Source organism: Peromyscus californicus, unplaced genomic scaffold (genome assembly GCF_007827085.1).
Source record: "Peromyscus californicus insignis strain IS unplaced genomic scaffold, ASM782708v3 Scaffold_19__1_contigs__length_69161282, whole genome shotgun sequence".
Classification (NCBI taxonomy): domain Eukaryota; kingdom Metazoa; phylum Chordata; class Mammalia; order Rodentia; family Cricetidae; genus Peromyscus; species Peromyscus californicus.
Window position 1 is genome coordinate 30,814,556 of NW_026294491.1, and position 22,297 is coordinate 30,836,852.

Below are 22,297 nucleotides of genomic sequence, written 5' to 3' on the forward strand. Positions count from 1 at the left end.
TGTAGCTGGAACTGAAGGAAGAAACTTGGAAAAGAAGGAGCCACGAACGGATGGTCCCAGTTCTACCTATAAACTCCTTGGCTGACCATTGAACACATATTGTGTTTGTGTGTGTGTGTGTGTGTGTGTGTGTGTGTGTGTGTGTGTGTGTGTGTGTGTTTGAGAGAGACAGAGACAGAGAGAGAGAGAGAGAGAGAGAGAGAGAGAGAGAGAGAGAGAGAGAGAGAGAGGAGAGAGAGATCAAGGGACAAGACACATCATTCAAGGCTACACCTTGAGTAGCATCCTTCCAATCAGGCCTCACTACCCATCACCTTCCAGCCATGCCATCAGGCTGTACCTCCATCAGTAGAGTAATCCACTGGAAGTACATCATGCTTCCCAAGGTTCCCACCCTTGTCACACAAACTGTATCACCCGCTCCTCCTGAGTGTGGAGAGGAGTTATCATCAGTCCACGGTCCAGTTATCTCCCAGGATTTGGATCCGGCTGATAACCAAGCCTTTGGCAGACCAATATCTTGGTGGACACTTAATATCCAAACTGTAGTAAGACGTAATAACAAATTGGAGGAATTTGTTAAAGACCTGGAGTTTCCCACTGAGACCCTAGGAAGGCCATGCCTTGGAATTAAACACTTTTCCAGAGATGTTAGGACTCACTCTAAGTCAAGAGGAGAGCAACAGCTGACTTACTCTAAGAAAGCATGAAAACAAGTTTCAACAAGTTCAGGACAATCAGCCAGTAACTTAATTGCTTATTGAAACAACAAAACATGTCTTCAAAGCAAAACATACAGAATCTACACACAATATGCCATCTAAAATGTTTAGCATAAAATGTTCTAGGTTCATGACCAAAAGTAGAGTGTGAACCACATTCAAGAACAAAAACAGCCAACAGGAAATGAACCTGAGATGAGCTAGACACTGAGTGAGGGACTTTGGACCTGCTAGTCTAAAGATGCTCATGAACTTAGAGGAAGGGTTGGTCTTTGAGAGTAAAAGATGGACAATCTCAGCAGAGAAATTCTACTCAAAAACCTAGTAGAATTAAAAGGAAATTCCAAAACTGAAAATTTCATCCAAAATACAAGTTCTATAGACAAGTAATAAGTATCTAATCTAATTCAGAAACATGAAGGACTGAAGCTAATGAGCAGAATTACAATGATCCATGGGGCATAACCAAGCAACTTAATCATACATATCTTTGAGGTTTCAAAAGGATAAAGAAAGAAAATGGAACAGGAAGAGGACTTGAAGAAATAATGAAAAAAAATCTCAAATTTGACAAAAACTCCTCTTGGAGTTCAAAGAATTTTGATAAGATATTGTAGCACACCCCCTCCAAAAATAAACAAAAAACAAACAAGCAAAAAACCCACAACAAAACATAACCTACGTACATAGTTGATCAGCTGAAAACAAAAAAGCAAAAGAAAGCCTTGGGATCATCCGACTAGAATGTGTTCCACGTCATGGGCTTGTCACCACAAGCTTCAGTGGTCAGGAGAAAGAAAACAGATGTGAAATGTGAATGAACTCAGATCTGTTCCAGCAAAGATCAGTTTTTACAAATCATAATGAATAAAAAATATTTTCAGACAACTGAAAGCCAAGATAGCTTGCTGCTAATTAATTCGCCCAGAAGAGAAGCAGAAGGACCTTGTGGGCTGAGGGGAAGTTGGCTCCACATGACGCTGGTGTCACATTCACAGAGAAGAATAAAAATGTAAAGGTGTGGGTGCATTAAAAAACAAATAAATAAAATAAAAAGACTACATTTTGTTTTCTACTGATAACAACAACAACAACAAAAACCTGTTTAAGATACAGCTCACTGATGTGTACAACATGAGTGGTTTACCAGGAAGGAGGGGCAAATGGAAGATGCTGTTCAACTTCCCCCTGGTTTCCTGAAACATGGCCCAGCATTTGCTCTCTACAGGCTCTGGCCAGACACAAATATACAGAAACCCTGTCTTGAAAAACCAAAAAAGAAAAAGAGGTGGAGGAGGAGGAGGAGGAAGAGAAGAAGAGGAAGAAGAGGAAGAAGAGGAAGAAGAAGGAGGAGGAGGAGGAGGAGGAGGAGGAGGAGGAGGAGAAGAAGAAGAAATTAAAACCAGAAGAAGGTAAGAATGAGAGAATGAGAAAGGGAAATAAATTCACCAGGAACAAGTGAATGTAGCAAAAGAGTAAACTTAAGTCCTGCCATACACTGTCCTAGTCAGGGTTTCTATTGCTGTGATGAAACATCATGAACAAAATCAAATTGGAGAGGAAAGGGTTTATTTGACGTTATACTTCCACATCGCTGTTCATTATTCAAGGATATCAAGACAGGAACTCAAGCAGGGCAGGAACCTGGAGGCAGGAGCTGATGCAAAGGCCATAGAGGAATGCTACTTACTGACTTGATCCTCATGGCTCACTCATTCTGCTTTCTTACAGAACCCAGGACCACCAAGGAACTCCATCACCAACCATTAATTAAGGAAATGCCCTACAAGCTTGCATACAGCCCAATCTTGTGGAGGTGTTTTCCCAATTGAGGCTTCCTCATCTCTGATGAATATAGCTTTTATCAAGTTGACATAAAATTAGCCAGCCCATATACCTAATTTCATTTGATGTGAACAGAACAATTAAATGTGGAGATTGACAGGCTCCAATACAAAAACAGATACATCTACGTAGTTTCTAGTGTGGTGAAGACACCAGTAGGCTGAAAGAGAAGGAAGACAGTTCACCACCAACCAGAAATATGAGGAAGTGGAGTTAGCATTGGACAGCAGATGGAGCAGCCATCACAGAGGGTATTTCCAGAGATAAAGAGCACATTTGATGAATATGCATGCTTTTGATAATAGAGTATAGTGCTGGCTAGTTTTCTGTCAACTTGACCTAGCTAGAGTCATTAGGGAAGAGGAAATCTCTAACTGAAAAAAAAAATGCCCCCACCAGATTGTCCTAGGACTCATTTTCTCAATTAGTAATTGATGTGGGAGGGCCCAGCTCACTGTGGTGGGCAGTGCTACCCCTGGACAAGTGTTCCTGGGTGTTATATGAAATCATGCTGAGCAAGGCATAAGGAATAAACCATTACATAGCATTCCTTCATGGCCTCTGCTTCAGTTCCTAAGGAATAAACCATTACATAGCATTCCTTCATGGCCTCTGCTTCAGTTCCTGCCTCCAGGTTCCTGTCTTGAGTTCCTGTCATAACTTCTTTGGAAGATGGACTGTAGGCTGTAAGATGAAATAAACCCTTTCTTCCTCAAGTTGCTTTTGGTTGTGGTGTTTTGTCACAGCACTAGAAACTCTAAGTCAAGCATCAAAAACACGATGTGACTGAAGAGAGACTTGGAAGGTGCAGAATCTTATTTGGAAACCTGAACATCTTTCTCTCTGAGACTAAGAGAACTAGACAAGAATCAATACAAACACAGAAGTTTTAAACATCAATCAACCTCTCTTGAGTTGACAGTGGCTGTGTGATATACTTTCTTTTTACATTCATAACACATTGTATGCTGGGGTATTCATTAGGATTCAACAAACTTCAAAAGATTAGAATTATTTTCCCTAATCATAATAGAATTAATAGAATATGAAAATACAAAAAAGTCTGCAATTACCTTGAGATTAAATGTGACACATTTCCATACCACCCACATGTCAGAGAAATTAGAAAGAACTTTGCCTTGGTGTTGATAATGTTGATAATGCCTTGATGTGTCAAATTGTGGGGATTCAGCTAACACAGTGCTTTAGAGCAAATGAATAGGCTCAATGTTGATGGTGATAGAAAAGAGGAAAGGCTTAACATTGACTAAGTTTGCAGTGCCAACAGCCATACTAAGAGAGCAAGTAAGCTAAGCCTAGAAGTACAGGACAGGTCTGTAAGTCCAGTTACAGCAGGAGGATCAATAGTTCAGGGCCAGCCATGGCCACAAGTTCAAGACCAGCCTGTCTCAAGGTAAAAAATAAAACAGATAAATAAATTAAAACGAAGGGATGTAGTCCAGTGGAAGAGTACTTGTTTAGCATGCATGAATCCCATGATAGTGAATGTGAATCAATCAACTAATCAATCAATAGTGAAAGTCAATGAAACAGGACCCATAAATATGGCAGTGAAAGTCACAAGTTAATTATCTAAAAAAAATTCTGTAAGCATGGTTGGCTCCTAGCAAGGCTAATGATGATGAAATGGCATGAGACAGAGTACAACTTCCAGGAGCATGGCAGATCCCGCTGACCCTGAAGGGAGATAAGGGAACTGTAAGTAGCTGAATGCTAATGAATTCTGATAGCTTGTGTGCAATGTCCAAATTTCTTGGAAAAACATAACTTGAAAGAAGAGCCATATAACCAAATAGCAAAATCTGACTAGCTTTACAGCTCAAGAACTTGAACTCATAATCAAACACATGCTCAAAGACACCTTCCAAGCTCGGATAATTCATTGAGGAATTCTGTCAAATGGTTAAGGAAGAAGTGGTGCCAATCTTATACAAAGTCATGGGTCAGTATAATACAGACACCAACAGGGCACAGAGATTACATGAAAAGGAATCACAAACTAGTATCTTTCATGAAAACTTTTTAAATGCTCATAGACAAAATGCCAGCAATGTCTGGCTGGAGAGAGTGCTCTGGAGTGCAGAGCACTTGCTGCTATTACAGAGGAGTGGGGTTTGGTTCTCATTGCCCACATCCATTTGTAATTCCAGTTCCAGGGAAATCCAGTGTCCTTCTCTGACCTCCATGGGATTGCATGTATGTGGTCCACAGATAGACATTCAGGTTGCATGCCTGTGGTGCAAAACCCTCATACACATAAAATAAAAATATAGTCTTTTAAAAATGCCAGCAATGTATAAAAAGAATAAAAAACATGTCATGCTTGACTGGTACATGTCCTATCTGTGCTTACCATTTAAAAAAATCAACCAAGGTAATTTATCATAACACTGAGATAGAGGAGAACAATCAGACTCATTCCAACAGAGGCTGAGCAAACAGTTACCAAAACACACCACATCATAAAAATCCTCAGCAAAGTAGGAATACAAAAGAACTTCATTCGACTGATAATTGGCTTCCAGGAAAATTCCTGCTTAATGGTGAGCCAGGGAATGCTGGGAACGGCAGCCTTTGTGCTGTAGGTCTTTGTCAGGGTGGGACTCCAAGAATCAGAAACAAGAAGCCGAGACTGAGGAGGAAGTATAAAATTGACTGTAATCACAGATGATGTGACTGTTCATGCAGAAAACACATGAAATCTCCAAAAGCTGCTAGACAAGAAAGCGAGTTCAGTAATCGCTAATACATAAAGTTGATATACCCAAACCAATTTTCTTCATTTTCTCATCTATAGTCCATTTTATTTCTCTACTAAATTCCACCACAATAGAAAATGCTCTCAGCAATTTAACAGGAGGTATGTAAGACTTCTCTGCACAGAAATATCATCGAAATACTTTAGTGACAATTTAGAGAGGTGAGTTAAATCAATTACTTAAATGGATTGGAACAGTATCTGCATTTTAATCTGCAAATTCAACTCAATCTCTGTAAAAATCCAGCAGACTTCATTCCAGAGTTTAAAAGGTGATTCCAGACACAGTAACCAGAGTCACCAAATCCTTGAAAGAAGACTAATGTTGGAGCTCTGATCTCATCTTGAGACTCCCATAAAGCTACATTGACCAAGACAGTGTAATATTGGCATGCCGACAGATAGGTAGATCAATGGGACATAATTAGACACAATTATGTAGTCCATTGAATTTTAATAAATGTGTCAAAACAATTTACTCAGAGACTAATTAGTCCTTTAGAAAGAAAGTAGTTTTAACAACAGTGAGGTTAAAATCAGCCTCAGTCCCTGACAGAATTCTGCTTTGAATTTTCTCATGTGTGATCTGTGCCTCTGTGGCTCTCTGTATGCCTGGTCCCTGGGGTTCCATATGAGTTTTGAGATAAGGGTCTCCATCTCTGCAAAACAAACAAAAAAACTGCCGCTGGGTTTGGTATGGATTGCACTCACTCTGCAGATCCTTTCGTGCAGTTCATGCCATGGCCTTTTTCTGTTGTTGTCTTGGACTTCTTTACACCTGGTGTTCACAGGTCTCTTGTCACCTTGGTTTGGAATTTTCAGACTACTATAAATGGAAGGTTTTTATTATTTTTTTTTATTTTTGGATTGTTCATTGTTAGCATTTAAAACACAGTTGAGTTTTGTGTGCTTGTTTTGTGCTCTGCGACTTTGGTGAATTTGAGGTTTAAATTTGCCGTGCGTGCGTGCGTGCGTGCGTGTGTGTCAGAGAAAAGGGATAAGGGGTGAGAGAGAGAGAGAGAGAGAGAGAGAGAGAGACAGAGAGACAGAGAGACAGAGAGACAGAGAGAGATAGAGACAGAGAGAGAGAGAGACAGAGAGAGAGAGAGAGAGAGAGAGAGAGAGAGAGAGTTCTCTTTGGGAATCTCTTCATATAAGACCATGTAGTCTTTCAAAAGGATTCCTTTACTTCTTCCTGACCAATTTGAATCCATGTTCTTTCTTTTCACTCTGGCAGGACATTGGCGATGGCGGTGACTACCAGTGTTGAGAGTGGTCATCTTTGTTCTCTTACCCAGTCATTGTGTATAATTCTTTTAAAATCATGTTTTTCGAAGAAATAAGGAAAAGCTGCCAGCCAGTCTCTATTGTTTGGTGGTTAGTTAGGGTTAATCTGTCTATTATTAGCTTGTTGATTTTGTTTAATTATTTATGGGTATAAAATATTGTCAGGTCTTCTGGTTTTGCATAATCAAGATGGCCTTGTGGATTCCTTTCATTCTGTTAATGCTCTATCAGAATGGAGTTCTGTATATTGTTCCCCGTCTGCAGAGGAAGATAGCCAAGACCACATACATTTACAGTTTGGGGTCCCAGCTCTATCCTCCACTTCCTCTTGCATTCCATAAATAAATCTTACCCAGTCATTGTGTATAATTCTTTTAAAATCATGTTTTTCGAAGAAATAATTTCTTGAAAATAGTGCTTAAAAAAGCCAGATTCTGGAAACAAGAAAAACATCTCTTTTATTTTAACTCAAAGCCTCTAATTCTACAATAAAAACATATACTATATCCCAAAACACAGCTATGTCCCCAGTACTAACACCTGGCATGGCTGTCTCCTTTAACTTTCTCTGCATATAATTAATGTCTCCTTTCATTAACTCCTAGCCTTCCAATCTTCCCTTCCAGTTGAGAAAGCTATTATTGAAGAAGTATGATGCAGATATAAATTAATGGCTTAGAATTGACCACACAGGGACTGGTCCATTGTAGGGCCTTCTCTATAACAGAGGTTTAGATGCTGGTTATTTTAACGTAGAGTGCAACAGAAGAGATTCTCAGGTCTATCAAGATTTATCATCCCATTTCACAAATGAAAAAGCCAGCGTTCTTAATGAGTTAGGTTCTTGCCCAGTCATGTGTCTGTAAGGTCTGAAGAAGCACCAGGAAGGAGCCTGGCTTCTGACTGGTCTTCCATCTACAGATGGCTACTGTCCATGTGTTAGCTCCACAACACACCCTTCTGCAGTGGAAGAAGCTGGCCAAGACCACATACATTTTATACTCCCAGAGTCCCTCCCAACTCTATCCTCCACTCCCTCTTGTTCTTTGCCCTAGCTGGGGACGAGGTTGAAAGTCCTTATATACCTGCCTGTGGTTCTTCTTCATCGCACAGAAAAACTCAAAGCTCCAAGGGGAACCTGGGGTAATGCCATTGGATACTAACCAATACAAGACAGGTATCCAGTGTTCCTTAACAATACAAACTTTGTCTTAAAAAAAGATTTATTTTTAATGGTGTCTGATGTGTGTGTGTGTTTATGTGTGGGTATGAGCACTTGAGTGCAGGACTCTAGGAGACCAGGGGTAGTGGATCTTCTGTAGCTGTGAGTTGCCTGATGTGAGTGCTAGAAATTGACCTTGGGTTCCCTGAAAGAGCAGAATATACTCATAACCACTGAGCCATCTCTCTAGCATAATAATATGAAACCCCTAAGTAACCTCAGATGATGTGCCTCTTCCAGACCAACAGAAACACATGGTTGCCATCCATCTCTGTGTGCATAACATTATGTGACTTATCAGTTCACTCAATTGTTGTCCTGCAAGCATGAGTCATTCTGCTTGTGACAAAGATTTTCTGTAATTATGTGGGTTTTTTGGTTTGTTTTTGCCTCCTTAGAGTTTTTTTTTTTTTTTTTCTTTTTGGTTTTTCGAGACAGGGTTTCTCTGTGTAGCTTTGCGCCTTTCCTGGAACTCACTTGGTAGCCCAGGCTGGCCTCGAACTCACAGAGATCCGCCTGACTCTGCCTCCCGAGTGCTGGGATTAAAGGCGTGCGCCACCACCGCCCGGCTCCTTAGAGTTTTAATTACAATGTTGGAGTAAACATACTTAAGCGAGGAGAAAGTAATAGAATAGTCTTGCCATGAAAGTTTATTCAAATAAATTCATTTAGAGTTTTAATTACAATGTTGGAGTAAACATACTTAAGCGAGGAGAAAGTAATAGAATAGTCTTGCCATGAAAGTTTATTCAAATAAATTCATATAAAGTAGATCGGAGAAGTTGCCTTTAAAATATATTAAATTAGAGATCACAGAGATTTCTTTTGTTGAAATGCTTTCTGTATTCATTCCCCTGTTGAATTAAAACAGGGTACCTCTTTCGAAGGGCTCTCGTGGAGAATGTGGAAGGACATCTAGGAAGACAATTGTTTTGGCTATTTTTGTGAGTTATACATCTTTTCCAGATATTTAATTATATATTTACCCAAAAGATACATACTTAATTGACATTTGAAAGGGTGCACTGCAATTTTCAGGTAATATTGTGACCTAAGTATCTACCTAAACATGATCAAGACTTTAGAACGGCTAAGGGGGTGTGTGTGGCACATGCCTTTAATCCCAGCACTTGGGAGGCAGAGGCAGGCAGATCTCTGTGAGTTCGAGGCCAGTCTGGTTGGTCTACAGAATTAGTTCCAGGACAGCCAGGGCTACACAGAGAAACCTTGTCTTGAAAAACCAAAATCCAAAAACAAACAAACAAACCAAAAAGCTTAAAACAAAGGCAAACTTTATTAAATTAGAGAATCCAGAAGTTCGGCTAAAATGAGCCCCTTCCCTTACCCTAAAACCAAGTTTGATGCAAAGCAATAAACAGTTTTTATGTCAAAACTCTCTTCCTATTCATAATGAAAACAAGGAGATTCTCTCCTTTGAATAGTCACAAAGATGTTCTCTAAACACTAAGATATGGACAAGAGGTTAGATCCTAAAAATTGAGCTTGCAGCCCATGGTCATTGTGTCACGTGACTGTCTCAGAAGCTGGAAGGCCTTGGATGGAAACAACAAGGCTTTACACGCTCGTTCTGTGAACCTAGTCCTATGGCTCCTCCATGAACGCTTTAGTTTCGCCAGCTAGATTTCTCAGACATGCGTTACTGAGGGCAGATTTGGGCACTCATTGGTCATCCATGTGGAAAGCTGCAGGAATCTGTCCACAAGCATACTCTGGAAAAGAAAACAAGGCCCAAGCCTACAGTAATGACTCCTTGTGGGACTGTGTATTTTTGCAGAGATGTCCTCACAATTTAAATTCAGCCTTGCTTTTGATAATGATACGGTTTTGGATGTTGGGGGTACTACTTAAAACGTTGACTCCCAAGGCAAAATTTTAACTCCCTAGTTTACCATTGCCTCCACGGGGCCTCAAACTCTCAAATACCTTTGAAGCTGCTTTTCAATGCTAATTCATTCTCCCTGGCCAATTATCCCAGGAGGTCATCTTGTCAAGATCTTGCCTCCTATTACTACATAAACCACGGGGGCTTCTCTGCAGTTGGCCACCCCAAGAGCATATAGTGTGCACTGCAAATGTCTTCAGGCCTTAGGTTATTGGAACTTTTGGCTGATGCCAGTCTTAGGTTTCTGTCTGGAATCTGCTCTCAGTTACTAAGAGCCATTTTTTAGATCTGAGAATACTGACCTTATACCCTCACCTCCCAATCAACTTGGGTACCACACTCTCGAATGCACATATGACTGAAGATGAACAAATCATAGGAGAGCCTTTTTCTTTACTGATTGATTGACTATAGAGGGCATTGAACCTAGGGCTCACCATGTGATAGGTAAATGCTCTACTAAGTTACATGCCAGCCCTACTTTTTGACTTTTTTTTATTTTGTATATATTTTTTTTTTAGTATGTGGATGTATTGGGTATGCTTGCATGTGTGTATATGTGTCTCTCTCTCTCTCTCTCTCTCTCTCTCTCTCTCTCTCTCTCTCTCTGTGTGTGTGTGTGTGTGTGTGTGTGTGTGTGTGTAGACCCAAAGTTGATGTCCCGGGTCTTTCTCAATTGGTCTCCATTTTATCTAACTGAAGCACGGTCTCTCAACGGGCCTGAAACTTGACAATTCTGGTTAGTTTATGTAGCCAGCCAACTCCAGGGAACCCCTCCCAAGTACTGAAATTACAGACAGCTGCCTTGCCTGGTGGCTTTTATGCAGGTGTTTGGGTCTGAACTGCAATTCACAGATTGTGAAAGTGGCTAAGTTCTTTATCAGTGGAGCCATCATCTCCCCAGCCCTCCTGATTCAAATTGATGCTGATATCCATGGGAAGGTGGGAAGCGGATGGTATTCAGACGGCAAAGCTTTGGTGATAAAGGAGTGGGGGCCTAGCTCAAGGAGCCTTTAAGAACTCCCCAGGCTTATGCTGTGGAGAGAGTCACACTGATGCAGAACCAACCTGTGGAGATCCCACATTTGAAGTGTTCAGGAAGGGGACTGGCAAGAGTGAGAGGTCCTGCAGAATTCAAGTCCTTTTAGCCAGTCCTAAGGAACAGCTGAGACTCTAAAGCCAAACTGCTCCTGACAACTAGGGATCTGCTGTGGTTTGATGTGATGTGTGTGGTTTCGATGTGGCTGGAAGCACATGCTGAGGTGGAGGAAGCTTGGCCCTTGTGTGCATGTCCCCTGGGGGGACATGAGAGGAGAAGCCTAGTGGAAGGTGCTAAAAGTGTGTGGCCATGTCACTCTGGGAGTGCAAAGTGGATGGGGTCTTGAAGGATCAGTTTATTTTGTGTGACTATGATCATATACATAACTGAAACGATTGATAGGGATTTCACATGGTTCACTCCATGGTCATGTGACTCCGTGTTTCTGGCTCCTAGTGAAACAGTGCATCATGGCATCCAGAAGGTGAAGCAGAAGTTGTTCACCTCATAGCAGATAGGAAGAAGGGTGGAGGAGCTCACAGGGTGGCCAGGAGACAAAGAAGACCTGGGGCAGGGAGGAGTCAGGGCAAGACGTAAGCCTTAAGGATAAGCTCCCTCAGGATCTACTCCCGCCACCTAGCCTCTGCCTTCACAGTTCACACACACTGAATACCGTGGGTTAAATCATACCTGCTCAGAGCACTGATGATCCAGTCAGCCCTGGAAATGCTCTCACAGACACAGCCAGAGGTTTCCTTCACTAGCCTCCTGGGCACTTCTTCATCCAATCAAATTTACAGTCAAGGCTAACTGGCTTCGGTAGGGTTAGCTCTCCCTCGGGCAGATTGCTACAAAGCAAAAGCACCCACATGCTTGCTTCTGCATTGGACCATTCCCCCCTCTGCTTCTCAGTCATGCTGGGAAACAACCATGAAGCCATGCTGCTGTGAACTTCCAACAACCAGAATGATGAACCAAATAAACCTGCTTGCTTATAAAAATCCCCCAGCTTCATGTATTTTCTCTTACAGAAACACAAAACGTACCAATACAGGATCTTTCCAAGCCTTCCCATGCAGGTATCAACTGCTTAGCTGATATTTCAAATAACAGCTCTCCTTGACTTCCTGTAGCTCTCTGGGATTTTGCAGGCCTATGAGAGGGAAGGGCAGGCATTTTAACCACTCCAGTGATAGGAAGCAGAACAGATTCAGAACATAATTTAGAGGGAAGGACATGGCCAGGGAGTCAGAAGCCTAGGTTTAAGCTTGCCTCTGTCCTTCAGTGAGTTGGTGAGTGCAAGTTAGAAAGCTTCACTGGACCTCTGGATTTGCACTGAGAAATAAGATGCTCACAGTAGACACACCCCTCCATCCCGTGCTTCCCAGCCTCAGGACCTCATCTAACACGCTCACCTGGTGGCTTTCCAGCCTGGGCTTGCTATTCACATCTGATTGGCATCAAGAGGGTGAACCAGGACAGAAAACAACTGCACTGGTTAGTTTGTGTATCAGTTTAACACAACTTGGGGACATCTGGGAAGCGACAATCTCAATGGAGAGAATGCCTGCATCCGATTGGCCCACGGGGATATTTTCTTGATTGATGATTGAAGTGGGAGGGCATAGCCCACTGTGAGCGGTGTCACTTCCGGGAAGGCAGTGGGCTGAGAAAGCCTTGTAGAACAAGCCAGTAGGCCGTGTTCCTCCATGGCCTCTGCTTCAGTTCCTGTTTTTAAGTTCCTGGTTGAGTTCTTGCCCTGACTTCCCCCAGTGATGCGCTGTGATGTGAAGGTGTAAACCAAATAAACTCTTTTCTTCACCAAGTTACTTTTGGTCATGGTGGTTATCATGAGAGCAGCTAGGTCACCAACAGGACTATGTTCCTCTTTCCCCTTTAAAATTAGCATGTAATAATTTTCCAAAATAAGGGGTTTCCTTAGGACGTGTTTACAAGCGTATATAATGAGTTTGGATCACATTCACCCCCTCTTATTCCTGGATTTTTCTCCTATGGTTGGTTGGTTTGTTTTAAATCTGGGTTTCACACACAAAAGAAAACCTGTTATATTTGCCTTTTGGAATTTTGGAGTCTTATACATATTATACCTATTTTCTTATACATGCCATATTTTATTCATTTATCTTTATGACTTGAAAGACCACGCTTTTTAAATATTTATTTTATGTTTAAGTGTGTGTGTGTGCACAGGTGAGTGAAGATGACCAAGGAGGACAGAGGTGTTAGATTTTCCCTGGAGCTGGAGTTACAGGTGGTTGGAGCCTCTGATTTGGGTCCTTAGGAACCAAACTCCGGTCCTCTTTCAAGAGCAGTAGACACTCGACTGCTGAGCCATTTCTCTTGAATCACTGGAACAATGGAAAATAACTCTCCTGAAAAACTTGAAAGTCCAGTGCACTGAAGAAAACGCCTCTCAGTAATCACTAGGTGCAGTCTTAAATCACCCAAGATGCTGTGCGCCCGAAAGGCCAGGCACAAAGCAGACAGACAGGGACATCAAATACAGGTTAGATCTGGTGGGAATAGAAATTCTAGCTCCCTGTCTGAGTCCTTCTCCTGTGGAGAGGGTGAGTGCATTTGTTTACAGAGTACCTGGTCAGCTTGCTTCCCAGCCTGCCAGTGACTCACTGTCTGCTGATGGAGAGAAGCAGAGGCTTCTGTAATTAACTCAGTCCCATCGCTCTTAGGGGCTTATCTCACATGTAGTCTTCTGAAAACTGCTGGCCCAGATAGCTTATTTTTAAAGGCCCTTTCTCCTAGCTTGTAAAGCTAGTGCTGTCTGGACTATCTCTAAATTTCCGAGCCTCGGGTTTTTTGTTTTGTTTTTTGTTTTTTTGTTTTTTGTACAAATAGTTGATAGGATTGTGGCTTTAGATAAGGATATAAGAAAGTTCTCAGTACAAGGTAGCTGCTATGGAAACCGTTGTAGCACGAATCTTAACAGGTTGTATTAATAAAATCAAACCTGGAGCCAGGTATGCTGGAAGATCAGAGAAACAGAACAAGCCACAGCTTCCTCACCTCACCAATTCCTCAGCTGATCCTGTTTCCTCAGACTGGAAGCCTCTGAGTCCTCATCCAGAATGATTCTCAGCTGAACCGCTGCTCAAAAGCCTAAAAGTTTAACCAGCTAAAAGCTTCTAGTTTCTGGTCTTCACGCCTTATATATCTTTCTGCTTTCTGTCATCACTCCCTGAGATTAAAGGCATGAGTCACCATGCTTGGCTGTGTCCGATGTGGTCTTGAACTCACAGAGATCCAGAGGGATTTCTGCCTCTGGAATGCTAGGATTAAAGGCGTGTGCTACTACTGCCTATCCTCTATGTTTAATATTGTGGCTGTTCTCTTCTCTGACCCCAGATAAGTTTATTAGCATGCACAATATTTTGGGGAACACAATAACACCACAAACAGTAACCATTGTATGCGTATTATTTTTTCAGAGCAGGTTCAGGCCCATAGCAAACTGAGTAGCAGGTACTGAGATAGCCCACCTTCCACATACTATATCCCCTTTCTCAATGCTCCCACCACAGTGGTGTACTTATCATAATCAATGAACTCACAAGACATATTGGTGTCACTACCTGGGCCATAGTTTGCATTAGGAGTTACTTTTGGTGCAACGTTTTAGGGACTTGCAAAATGTACATTGATATATGCCCACCACTACAATGCCGTATAGCAGCTTCATCACACAAGATTTATGCCATGAAAAACCCTCCACATTGCACCTATATCTCATGCCTCTTGCCTCTGGTTGCTGGTCTTTTCACTGTCTGCAGTGGTTTGCATTTTCCAGAATGTCATATAGATTGGCTAATACAGCCTGGCACTTCCTCAGCTCAGCCTTTCCACTTAGTATTATATGTTTAAGTTTCCTCCATTTCTTTTCAAAGCTTAAGAGCTGAGCTGATTTTTTTTTTTGACATTGAGCAATATACCATTGTCTGGTTTTATTATTTTGGGTGTTATTATTTTTCATAGTTGTACTAGTTCTTAGAAAAGGGAACCCTGAAGGAATCAGCTAACACACACACACACACACACACACACACACACACACACACACACACACACACACACGCACACACACACACGCACACACTCACACACACAATGGGGGAGATAACTATGCAGTAAGATGGGAGGCAATCATTCTCCTTAGTGCTATTATGCAAATTGACTAGCTGGCTAAGACAGCCTGCTATGACAGGCAGAGAATATAGGACAATGTATGACCAGGAGCACATGGTTACTATGGAGAACACAACTGTAGGGAGAGAGGAGTGGGGCTGGCTGCTAGGCCCCTAGATGGTAAGGTGGGCAGAGACGATGAGATGCAAAGTGAGGCAGATGGTGACAGAGAAACAGTGGAGGGTAGGACAATGACAGAGGAACAGAGATGCGAGTCAGAGCCGAGGAATAGGCTCCTGACACAGCAGACGGGGGACTCAATCATTTCCTCCAACTGAACACTCGGGCAGAGGGCAGTGTGAGGTGAGAAAGATGGGGATGGGTGGGACTGTCTTGCTACCATGAGGGCAGCAGATAAAGAGGGTAGTCATGGTCTTGCTGGGGTGGTGGAGGGTCCCAAGGCTTGAGGAGGAGGCCCATCCTAAGAGGGAGAAGGAAACTGCTTTAGGGAGCTAAATGGAGGGTGGAGTTTGGAGAAGATTTTAGCAGGTAGCGATTAACAGGATTTGACTCTGTCTTAGTTAGGATTTCTATTGCTGTGAGGAGACACCACGATCATGGCAACTCTCATGAATGAAAACATTTAATTGAGGGGGCTCACTTAGTTTCAGAGGTTCAGCCCATTATCATCATGGCGGGGAGCATGGCGGCATGCAGGCAGATGTGGTGCTGGAGCCGAGAGTCTTACGTCTTGACTCAGAGGCAGGAAGTCAACTGACTATCACACTGAGTGAAGCTTGAGAAAAAGACCTCAAAGCCTGCCCCTAAAGCGACACACTTCCTCCAACAAGGCCACCTCTACTTTAACAAGGCCACACCTCCTAATAGTACCACTCCCTTTGGGGGCCATTTTCTCTTAAACTACCACAGTTTCAAACACTTGGAGGTGGAGTTATTCATGACAAATTGGTCTGAGGTATTTATAGCTGTAGGAATTAATATTGTAGAAGGAATATGACAGAAAGTGAGGGATGGGAGCATCTTAACTTCCGTTATATTGGCAGAGAGGGGATGATAGTAATAGTAAGAAAGATAGACATACAGAACACACACACACACACACACACACACACACACACACACACACACCTGTCCACGATCCATATCTACACACTCTGGATCCTTCCAGAAGCGAAGACAGGCTGATTACAAACTCCAGGGCTAGAAGAGTGAGTGCTATGCTTCTGCAGGCTGGACTTAAAGGGCAAATGAAAGGGATCTGGGTTCAGCTTCACTTCTTGTCACTCTTTTCTAGTGTGCCCTTCTCCTTCCCTAGTAAAGGCTAGCTCAGTGGAGTCCTCTTCCCTGGTACTCACCAGGGGAGCATCCTGCTCGGTCTGTTTGGTGATATATCCAGTCCTAGTACGTCCTTCCCTGGGGGTATGATAACCCATTTACATTGCCTCTGCTGCACCCTTCTCCACGCCCTAATCCAGATCTCACAGGAAGGATTCAGTCACAGTAGACTCTGCGGTCCAGATGACCCCCCTCTTCTGTGAACTCCACCAACCTATAAAGAAATGAACCTGTAGTCAAAGCAACTGTGGGGATAATCCCAGATATATACACCTTAACTCATCTCCGAGGCTCCTTTTAGGGGCTTCATCTCCTTGAAAGATAAAGAGAGGTAGACAGAAGTCCATAGCTGGAATTATCTTTCTTCTCTTTGGGCAGCTTCCAAGCCCTGATCTGATGATCTCAATGTTCGACCTCAAGGGACACTGAGTTGTGCTTGTTGATTTAAGGCAGGGTTCCTACGGCATTCAACGTGTACCCAAACTTCACTGCATCTGCCTTGTCCAGAAAATCAAGAGAATAGAGAGGAAGCCATACTAAGGATCTAACGAACTAAAAATATATGTGCAATATCATACAAAAGACGAGATGTTGATCTCAAAGTAAGGTCAGTCTAGGGCAGTGGTTCTCAATCTGTGGGTTGTGATCCTTCTAGGAGCTCAAATGGCCCTTTCCCAGGGGTCACCTAAGACTATTGGAAAACATAAATATTTACATTATGATTCACAAGAGTAGCAAAATTACAGTTATGAAGTAGCAACTTTTATGGCCAGGGGTTACCATGACATGAGGAACTATATTAAAGGGTCAAAGTATTGGTTGAGGGGGGTGGCGTGCGCGCCATTTCTAGTCGTTTTCAAAGCGCCTCGCGCTGATTCTCACGGGCCAGGCCGCCGGCCCCCCCCGCTCTGCCCTGGGTTGGTAGCTTATGTCGATCTTGATGAAAGAGCAATTGATGCTCTCAGGGAATTTAATGAAGAAGGAGCTCTCTCTGTACTACAGCAGTTCAAGGAAAGTGACTTATCTCATGTTCAGAACAAAAGTGCATTTTTATGTGGAGTTATGAAGACCTACAGGCAGAGAGAGAAACAGGGCAGCAAGGTGCAGGAGTCCACAAAAGGGCCAGATGAGGCAAAGATCAAGGCCTTGCTTGAGAGGACTGGTTATACTCTGGATGTAACCACAGGACAGAGGAAGTATGGTGGTCCTCCACCAGACAATGTGTACTCGGGTGTGCAACCTGGAATTGGAACAGAGGTCTTTGTAGGTAAGATCCCAAGAGACTTATATGAGGATGAGTTGGTACCCCTTTTTGAAAAGGCTGGTCCTATCTGGGATCTGCGCCTCATGATGGATCCGCTCTCTGGTCAAAATAGAGGATATGCATTTATCACCTTCTGTGGAAAGGAAGCAGCCCAGGAAGCAGTTAAACTGTGTGACAGCTATGAGATTCGCCCTGGTAAACACCTGGGAGTGTGCATTTCTGTGGCAAACAACAGACTTTTTGTTGGATCCATTCCAAAGAATAAGACAAAAGAAAACATTCTGGAAGAGTTCAGTAAAGTCACAGAGGGTTTGGTGGACGTTATTCTCTATCATCAACCCGATGACAAAAAGAAGAATCGGGGGTTCTGCTTCCTTGAATATGAGGATCACAAGTCAGCAGCACAAGCCAGACGCCGGCTGATGAGTGGAAAAGTAAAAGTGTGGGGAAATGTAGTTACAGTTGAATGGGCTGACCCTGTGGAGGAACCAGATCCGGAAGTCATGGCGAAGGTGAAAGTTTTATTTGTGAGAAACTTGGCTACTACGGTGACAGAAGAAATATTAGAAAAGTCATTTTCTGAATTGGGAAAACTGGAGAGGGTGAAAAAGTTGAAAGATTATGCCTTCGTTCATTTTGAAGATAGAGGAGTTGCTGTTAAGGCTATGGATGAAATGAATGGAAAAGAAATAGAAGGGGAAGAAATTGAAATTGTCTTAGCTAAGCCACCAGACAAGAAAAGGAAAGAGCGTCAAGCTGCTAGACAGGCCTCCAGAAGCACTGCGTATGAAGATTATTATTATCACCCTCCTCCCCGAATGCCACCTCCAATGAGAGGTCGAGGTCGTGGTGGAGGGAGAGGTGGATATGGCTACCCTCCAGATTATTATGGCTATGAAGACTACTATGATGATTACTATGGTTATGATTATCATGACTATCGTGGAGGCTATGAAGATCCCTACTACGGCTATGATGATGGCTATGCAGTAAGAGGAAGAGGAGGAGGAAGGGGAGGGCGAGGTGCTCCACCACCACCAAGGGGGCGGGGAGCACCACCTCCAAGAGGTAGAGCTGGCTATTCACAGAGGGGGGCACCTTTGGGACCACCAAGAGGCTCAAGGGGTGGCAGAGGGGGTCCTGCACAGCAGCAGAGAGGCCGTGGTTCTCGTGGAGCTCGGGGCAATCGAGGGGGCAATGTAGGAGGCAAGAGAAAGGCAGATGGGTACAACCAGCCTGATTCCAAACGTCGTCAGACCAACAACCAACAGAACTGGGGTTCCCAACCCATCGCTCAGCAGCCGCTTCAACAAGGTGGTGACTATTCTGGTAACTATGGTTACAATAATGACAACCAAGAATTTTATCAGGATACTTATGGGCAACAGTGGAAATAGACAAGTGAGGGTTTGAAAAACGATACTGGCAAGATACGATTGGCTCTAGATCTACATTCTTCAAAACAAAATTGGCTTAACTGTTTCATCTTTAAGTAGCAGTTTGCTGCCATTTGTATTCAGCTGAAGAAATCACTATGTGTATATACTCAAGTCTTTTTATTTTTCTTCTTTTCTAAATGCTCTTGGACATTATTGGGCTTGCAGAGTTCCCTTATTCTGGGGTTACAATGCTTTTATCGTTCCAGGCTTCATTTAAGCTTCAGAACAAACTGTTAAATCATGATTTTGCAGAACCTTTGGTTTGGACAGTTCTATTTTTTTGGATTTGGAATAGATTACATAGGAGTATGAAGTATGCTGTAAATAAAAGTACAAGCTAGTGCTCTGTCTTAGTAGTTTTAAGAAATTAAAGCAAACAGATTTAAGTTTCCTTGTATTGAAAATAACCTATGACTGTATGTTTTGCATTCCTAGAAGCAGGTTAACTGTGTTTTTAAATTGTTATAACTTCACACCTTTTTGAAATCTGCCCTACAAAATTTGTTTGGCTTAAACGTCAAAGCCGTGACAATTTGTTCTTTGATGTGATTGTATTTCCAATTTCTTGTTCATGTAAGATTTCAATAAAACTCAAAAATCTATTCAAAACAAAACAAAAAAAAGTATTGGTTGAGAACCACTGGTCTAGGGTGAACTGTGGGAGCAATGGTTTAGGGCAACCAACCTTCCTCCTGCTCACCCCAGTGTTAGGTCATAGGAAGTCTTTGATCTAAAGCTCAGGCGTCCTCTCCTCCTGGTGATGTCCTGTCTGTTGCTTGTTGGCAGCAACCCCAACTGTCTTCCTCAGTGCCATTGTCTCCCTCCCTGTGGTCCATGCATTTGAACTCTTGGTCCCCCTCCCTGTGTGTGATACTGCTTGTGAAGGTTATGGAACATTTAGGAGATTCCATCCGTTGGGGACAGGCTTTGAGGTTTTTATAGTCCCACCCCACTTCCTGTTCCCTTTCTCTGCTTCCTGTGTGTGGATGAAATGTGACCTGTCTGCCCCCTGACTGCCAAGCTGGCCTCCTCATAATCCAATCCTGCTTTCTTGCCTTCCCTTCCACGATGGGCTCTGTCCCTCTGGAACTGCAAGCCAAAAGATGCTCTTCTTCCTTGCACTGGTTTTTGTCAGGGATTTTTTTTTTTTTTTTTTTTTTTTTAATAACAGCAACACAAAAGATATTCTTTCACTCCTCCGGGTAGCAGTGGGGAGCCCTTCACACTCAGCCTCTCCTAAGACTGGTTCCCATTGAAATAGACAAGAACCCTTCTTTAGTCCTTTTCCACTACAGAGATCCTTTATTATGTCTACCTGTAATGTTGGGTCGGGGAGAGTCAATGATAGCAAAATTAGCAAGAACTCAGTCCCCTGGAAACAGGAGCTGGGCACACATTAGTACTTCATTCTCTGTACTCTTTTCTATATTAGTGAAAGGTCCAGGGTGAATCCATATTCTTTTTTAACTAAACCCTGACATTTCTCTCAAGGCTATATATCTGAACGGTTAGTAGTCTCTGAATGCAGTTAATTGAGTTCTCAGGACCTGTTGAGCTGGATCAGGCTCTACAGGAATCAAGTTAGTCTTTGATGACTATCTCTCAGGGCCTTGATTCTTTCCCTCAGTTGTTTTGGCATAAAAATTAGCCTCTCCTTGAAATTGGCCTTGATGTGTGGTCCCAGTGACCCCTCTCATTTTCCAGTAACCTGGAACCTTCAGCTTTTCCTGGGTTAACCATGATAGGCCTGAGCACCTACCCACTAAACTTGGGAGCTGTTTGTAGAATTCAGTCCAATTTAGATTTGAGACAAGACAGCATGCTCTTCCTCCCCGGAATTTGCCCTGGAGGGCGCCTGGGCAAATTGTCAAGGACGGATGTCTCCCTTCCTGAGTTCCATTCACTCCCCCACCCCCCAGAACATCCTCTCTCCCCCCAAAGTGGCTTGGCATCTCCTTCCACCTCTCAGGAATTGGTCACCTCCTACCTTGCTCTTGGCACCCTAGCCTGAGACTCTCTCCATTTGCTTCCTTGGACTCCACAGGCTCAGAGCTCATCCCTAAGTGGTTAGCGCATGAGGAAATTAAGTCCTGCAGACATTATGGGAAGCTGAGGTCACAACACTGGTCAGGACCAAATCTGGGACCAGAGCCCAGCCTCCAGACTTTGGCGCAATGGTCCTTTGCTAATTTGTGGTTCATCCTGAGGATCTTAGAGAATTGCATTTTCTGCATCGCCCTATCCCGCATCTGCTCTCCTGCCAACCTAACCATCCCAGATGAGGCGATCCTGACTTTGGTTCCTTTTCACTCCTCATTCACAGTAGTCTGGAGTCATGCTTGAACTTCACTGGGGGCATAGAAGTAAAGTCCCTGGCCTTCTAGCTAGTCATTGGAATGATAAACAGAAACTGAAAATGCCTTTGTGCTCTGAATATTCCTGAACACTATAATTTACTCAGAATTTCTCACTGTAGTTTCATAATCACTCTGGGTGGCATGTGGAAAACTTATAGATGATGAAGCTGACCCTTGGAGAAGACAAGGGAGTTGGCCGACATCCCCTCCCCCAGAAGAAGAGCTGGGACATCAGTCATTCTGTGACTATTGCTCTTTTATCAGTGCCTGGGACCGAACCCAGAGCGTACGCAGGCTGGGTACACTGTCACCTCACAGCCTTAGACTTGAGGTGTCTAAAGCATTGTCCCAGATCAACAGCTTCCTTCACCCATGGAACTTGCTAGAACTACGAATTGTTAGCCCTGCTAAATCAGAAAGTCAGAGTAGGACAAGGTCCTCCCATTTCTGTACATCCCTCTACTTGTTGTCCCTTTGGGAATATGTGGGATCCTTGTTGCCACCAGGACCATTGCTCTATCGGTTGAACAAATCTGTGTGGTACACAGTGTACTTTGTCCTTCCTGTTTAATAGTTCCAAAAATCCCCAGGGACTGTCTTTTTTTTTTTTTTTTTAACTAATAAGGAGTTCAGCTTGTTGGCTATGTGGCTTCTCTAACAGTCCACTTCACTCATATATCCCTTGCTTATTCTTTCTCTCTCTTTCTTTCTTTCTTTCTTTCTTTCTTTCTTTCTTTCTTTCTTTCTTTCTTTCTTTCTTTCTTTCTTTCTTTCTTTCTTTCTTTGTCCCTTGGAAGCAGGCATGTACTAGAAAATGGAAGCCAAAGGATACAGAAGCATCTTCCAACACACACACACACACACACACACACACACACATACCCGCCTGCCCCACACCGCCTGCTTTGCCTTCCAGGAACTGATCA

At 43.0% G+C, this 22,297-nt stretch overlaps 1 protein-coding gene across 1 annotated transcript; it reads left to right on the forward strand.

Moving 5' to 3' along the window:
- The first annotated feature begins 17,152 nt into the window (after positions 1-17,152).
- On the forward strand, positions 17,153-19,616 carry LOC128114077 (heterogeneous nuclear ribonucleoprotein R-like). The gene has a single exon (XM_052743944.1). It carries the CDS (start codon positions 17,374-17,376, stop codon positions 18,970-18,972), a length of 1,599 nt encoding a protein of 532 aa, XP_052599904.1. The 5' UTR covers positions 17,153-17,373; the 3' UTR covers positions 18,973-19,616.
- Positions 19,617-22,297: the final 2,681 nt, after the last annotated feature.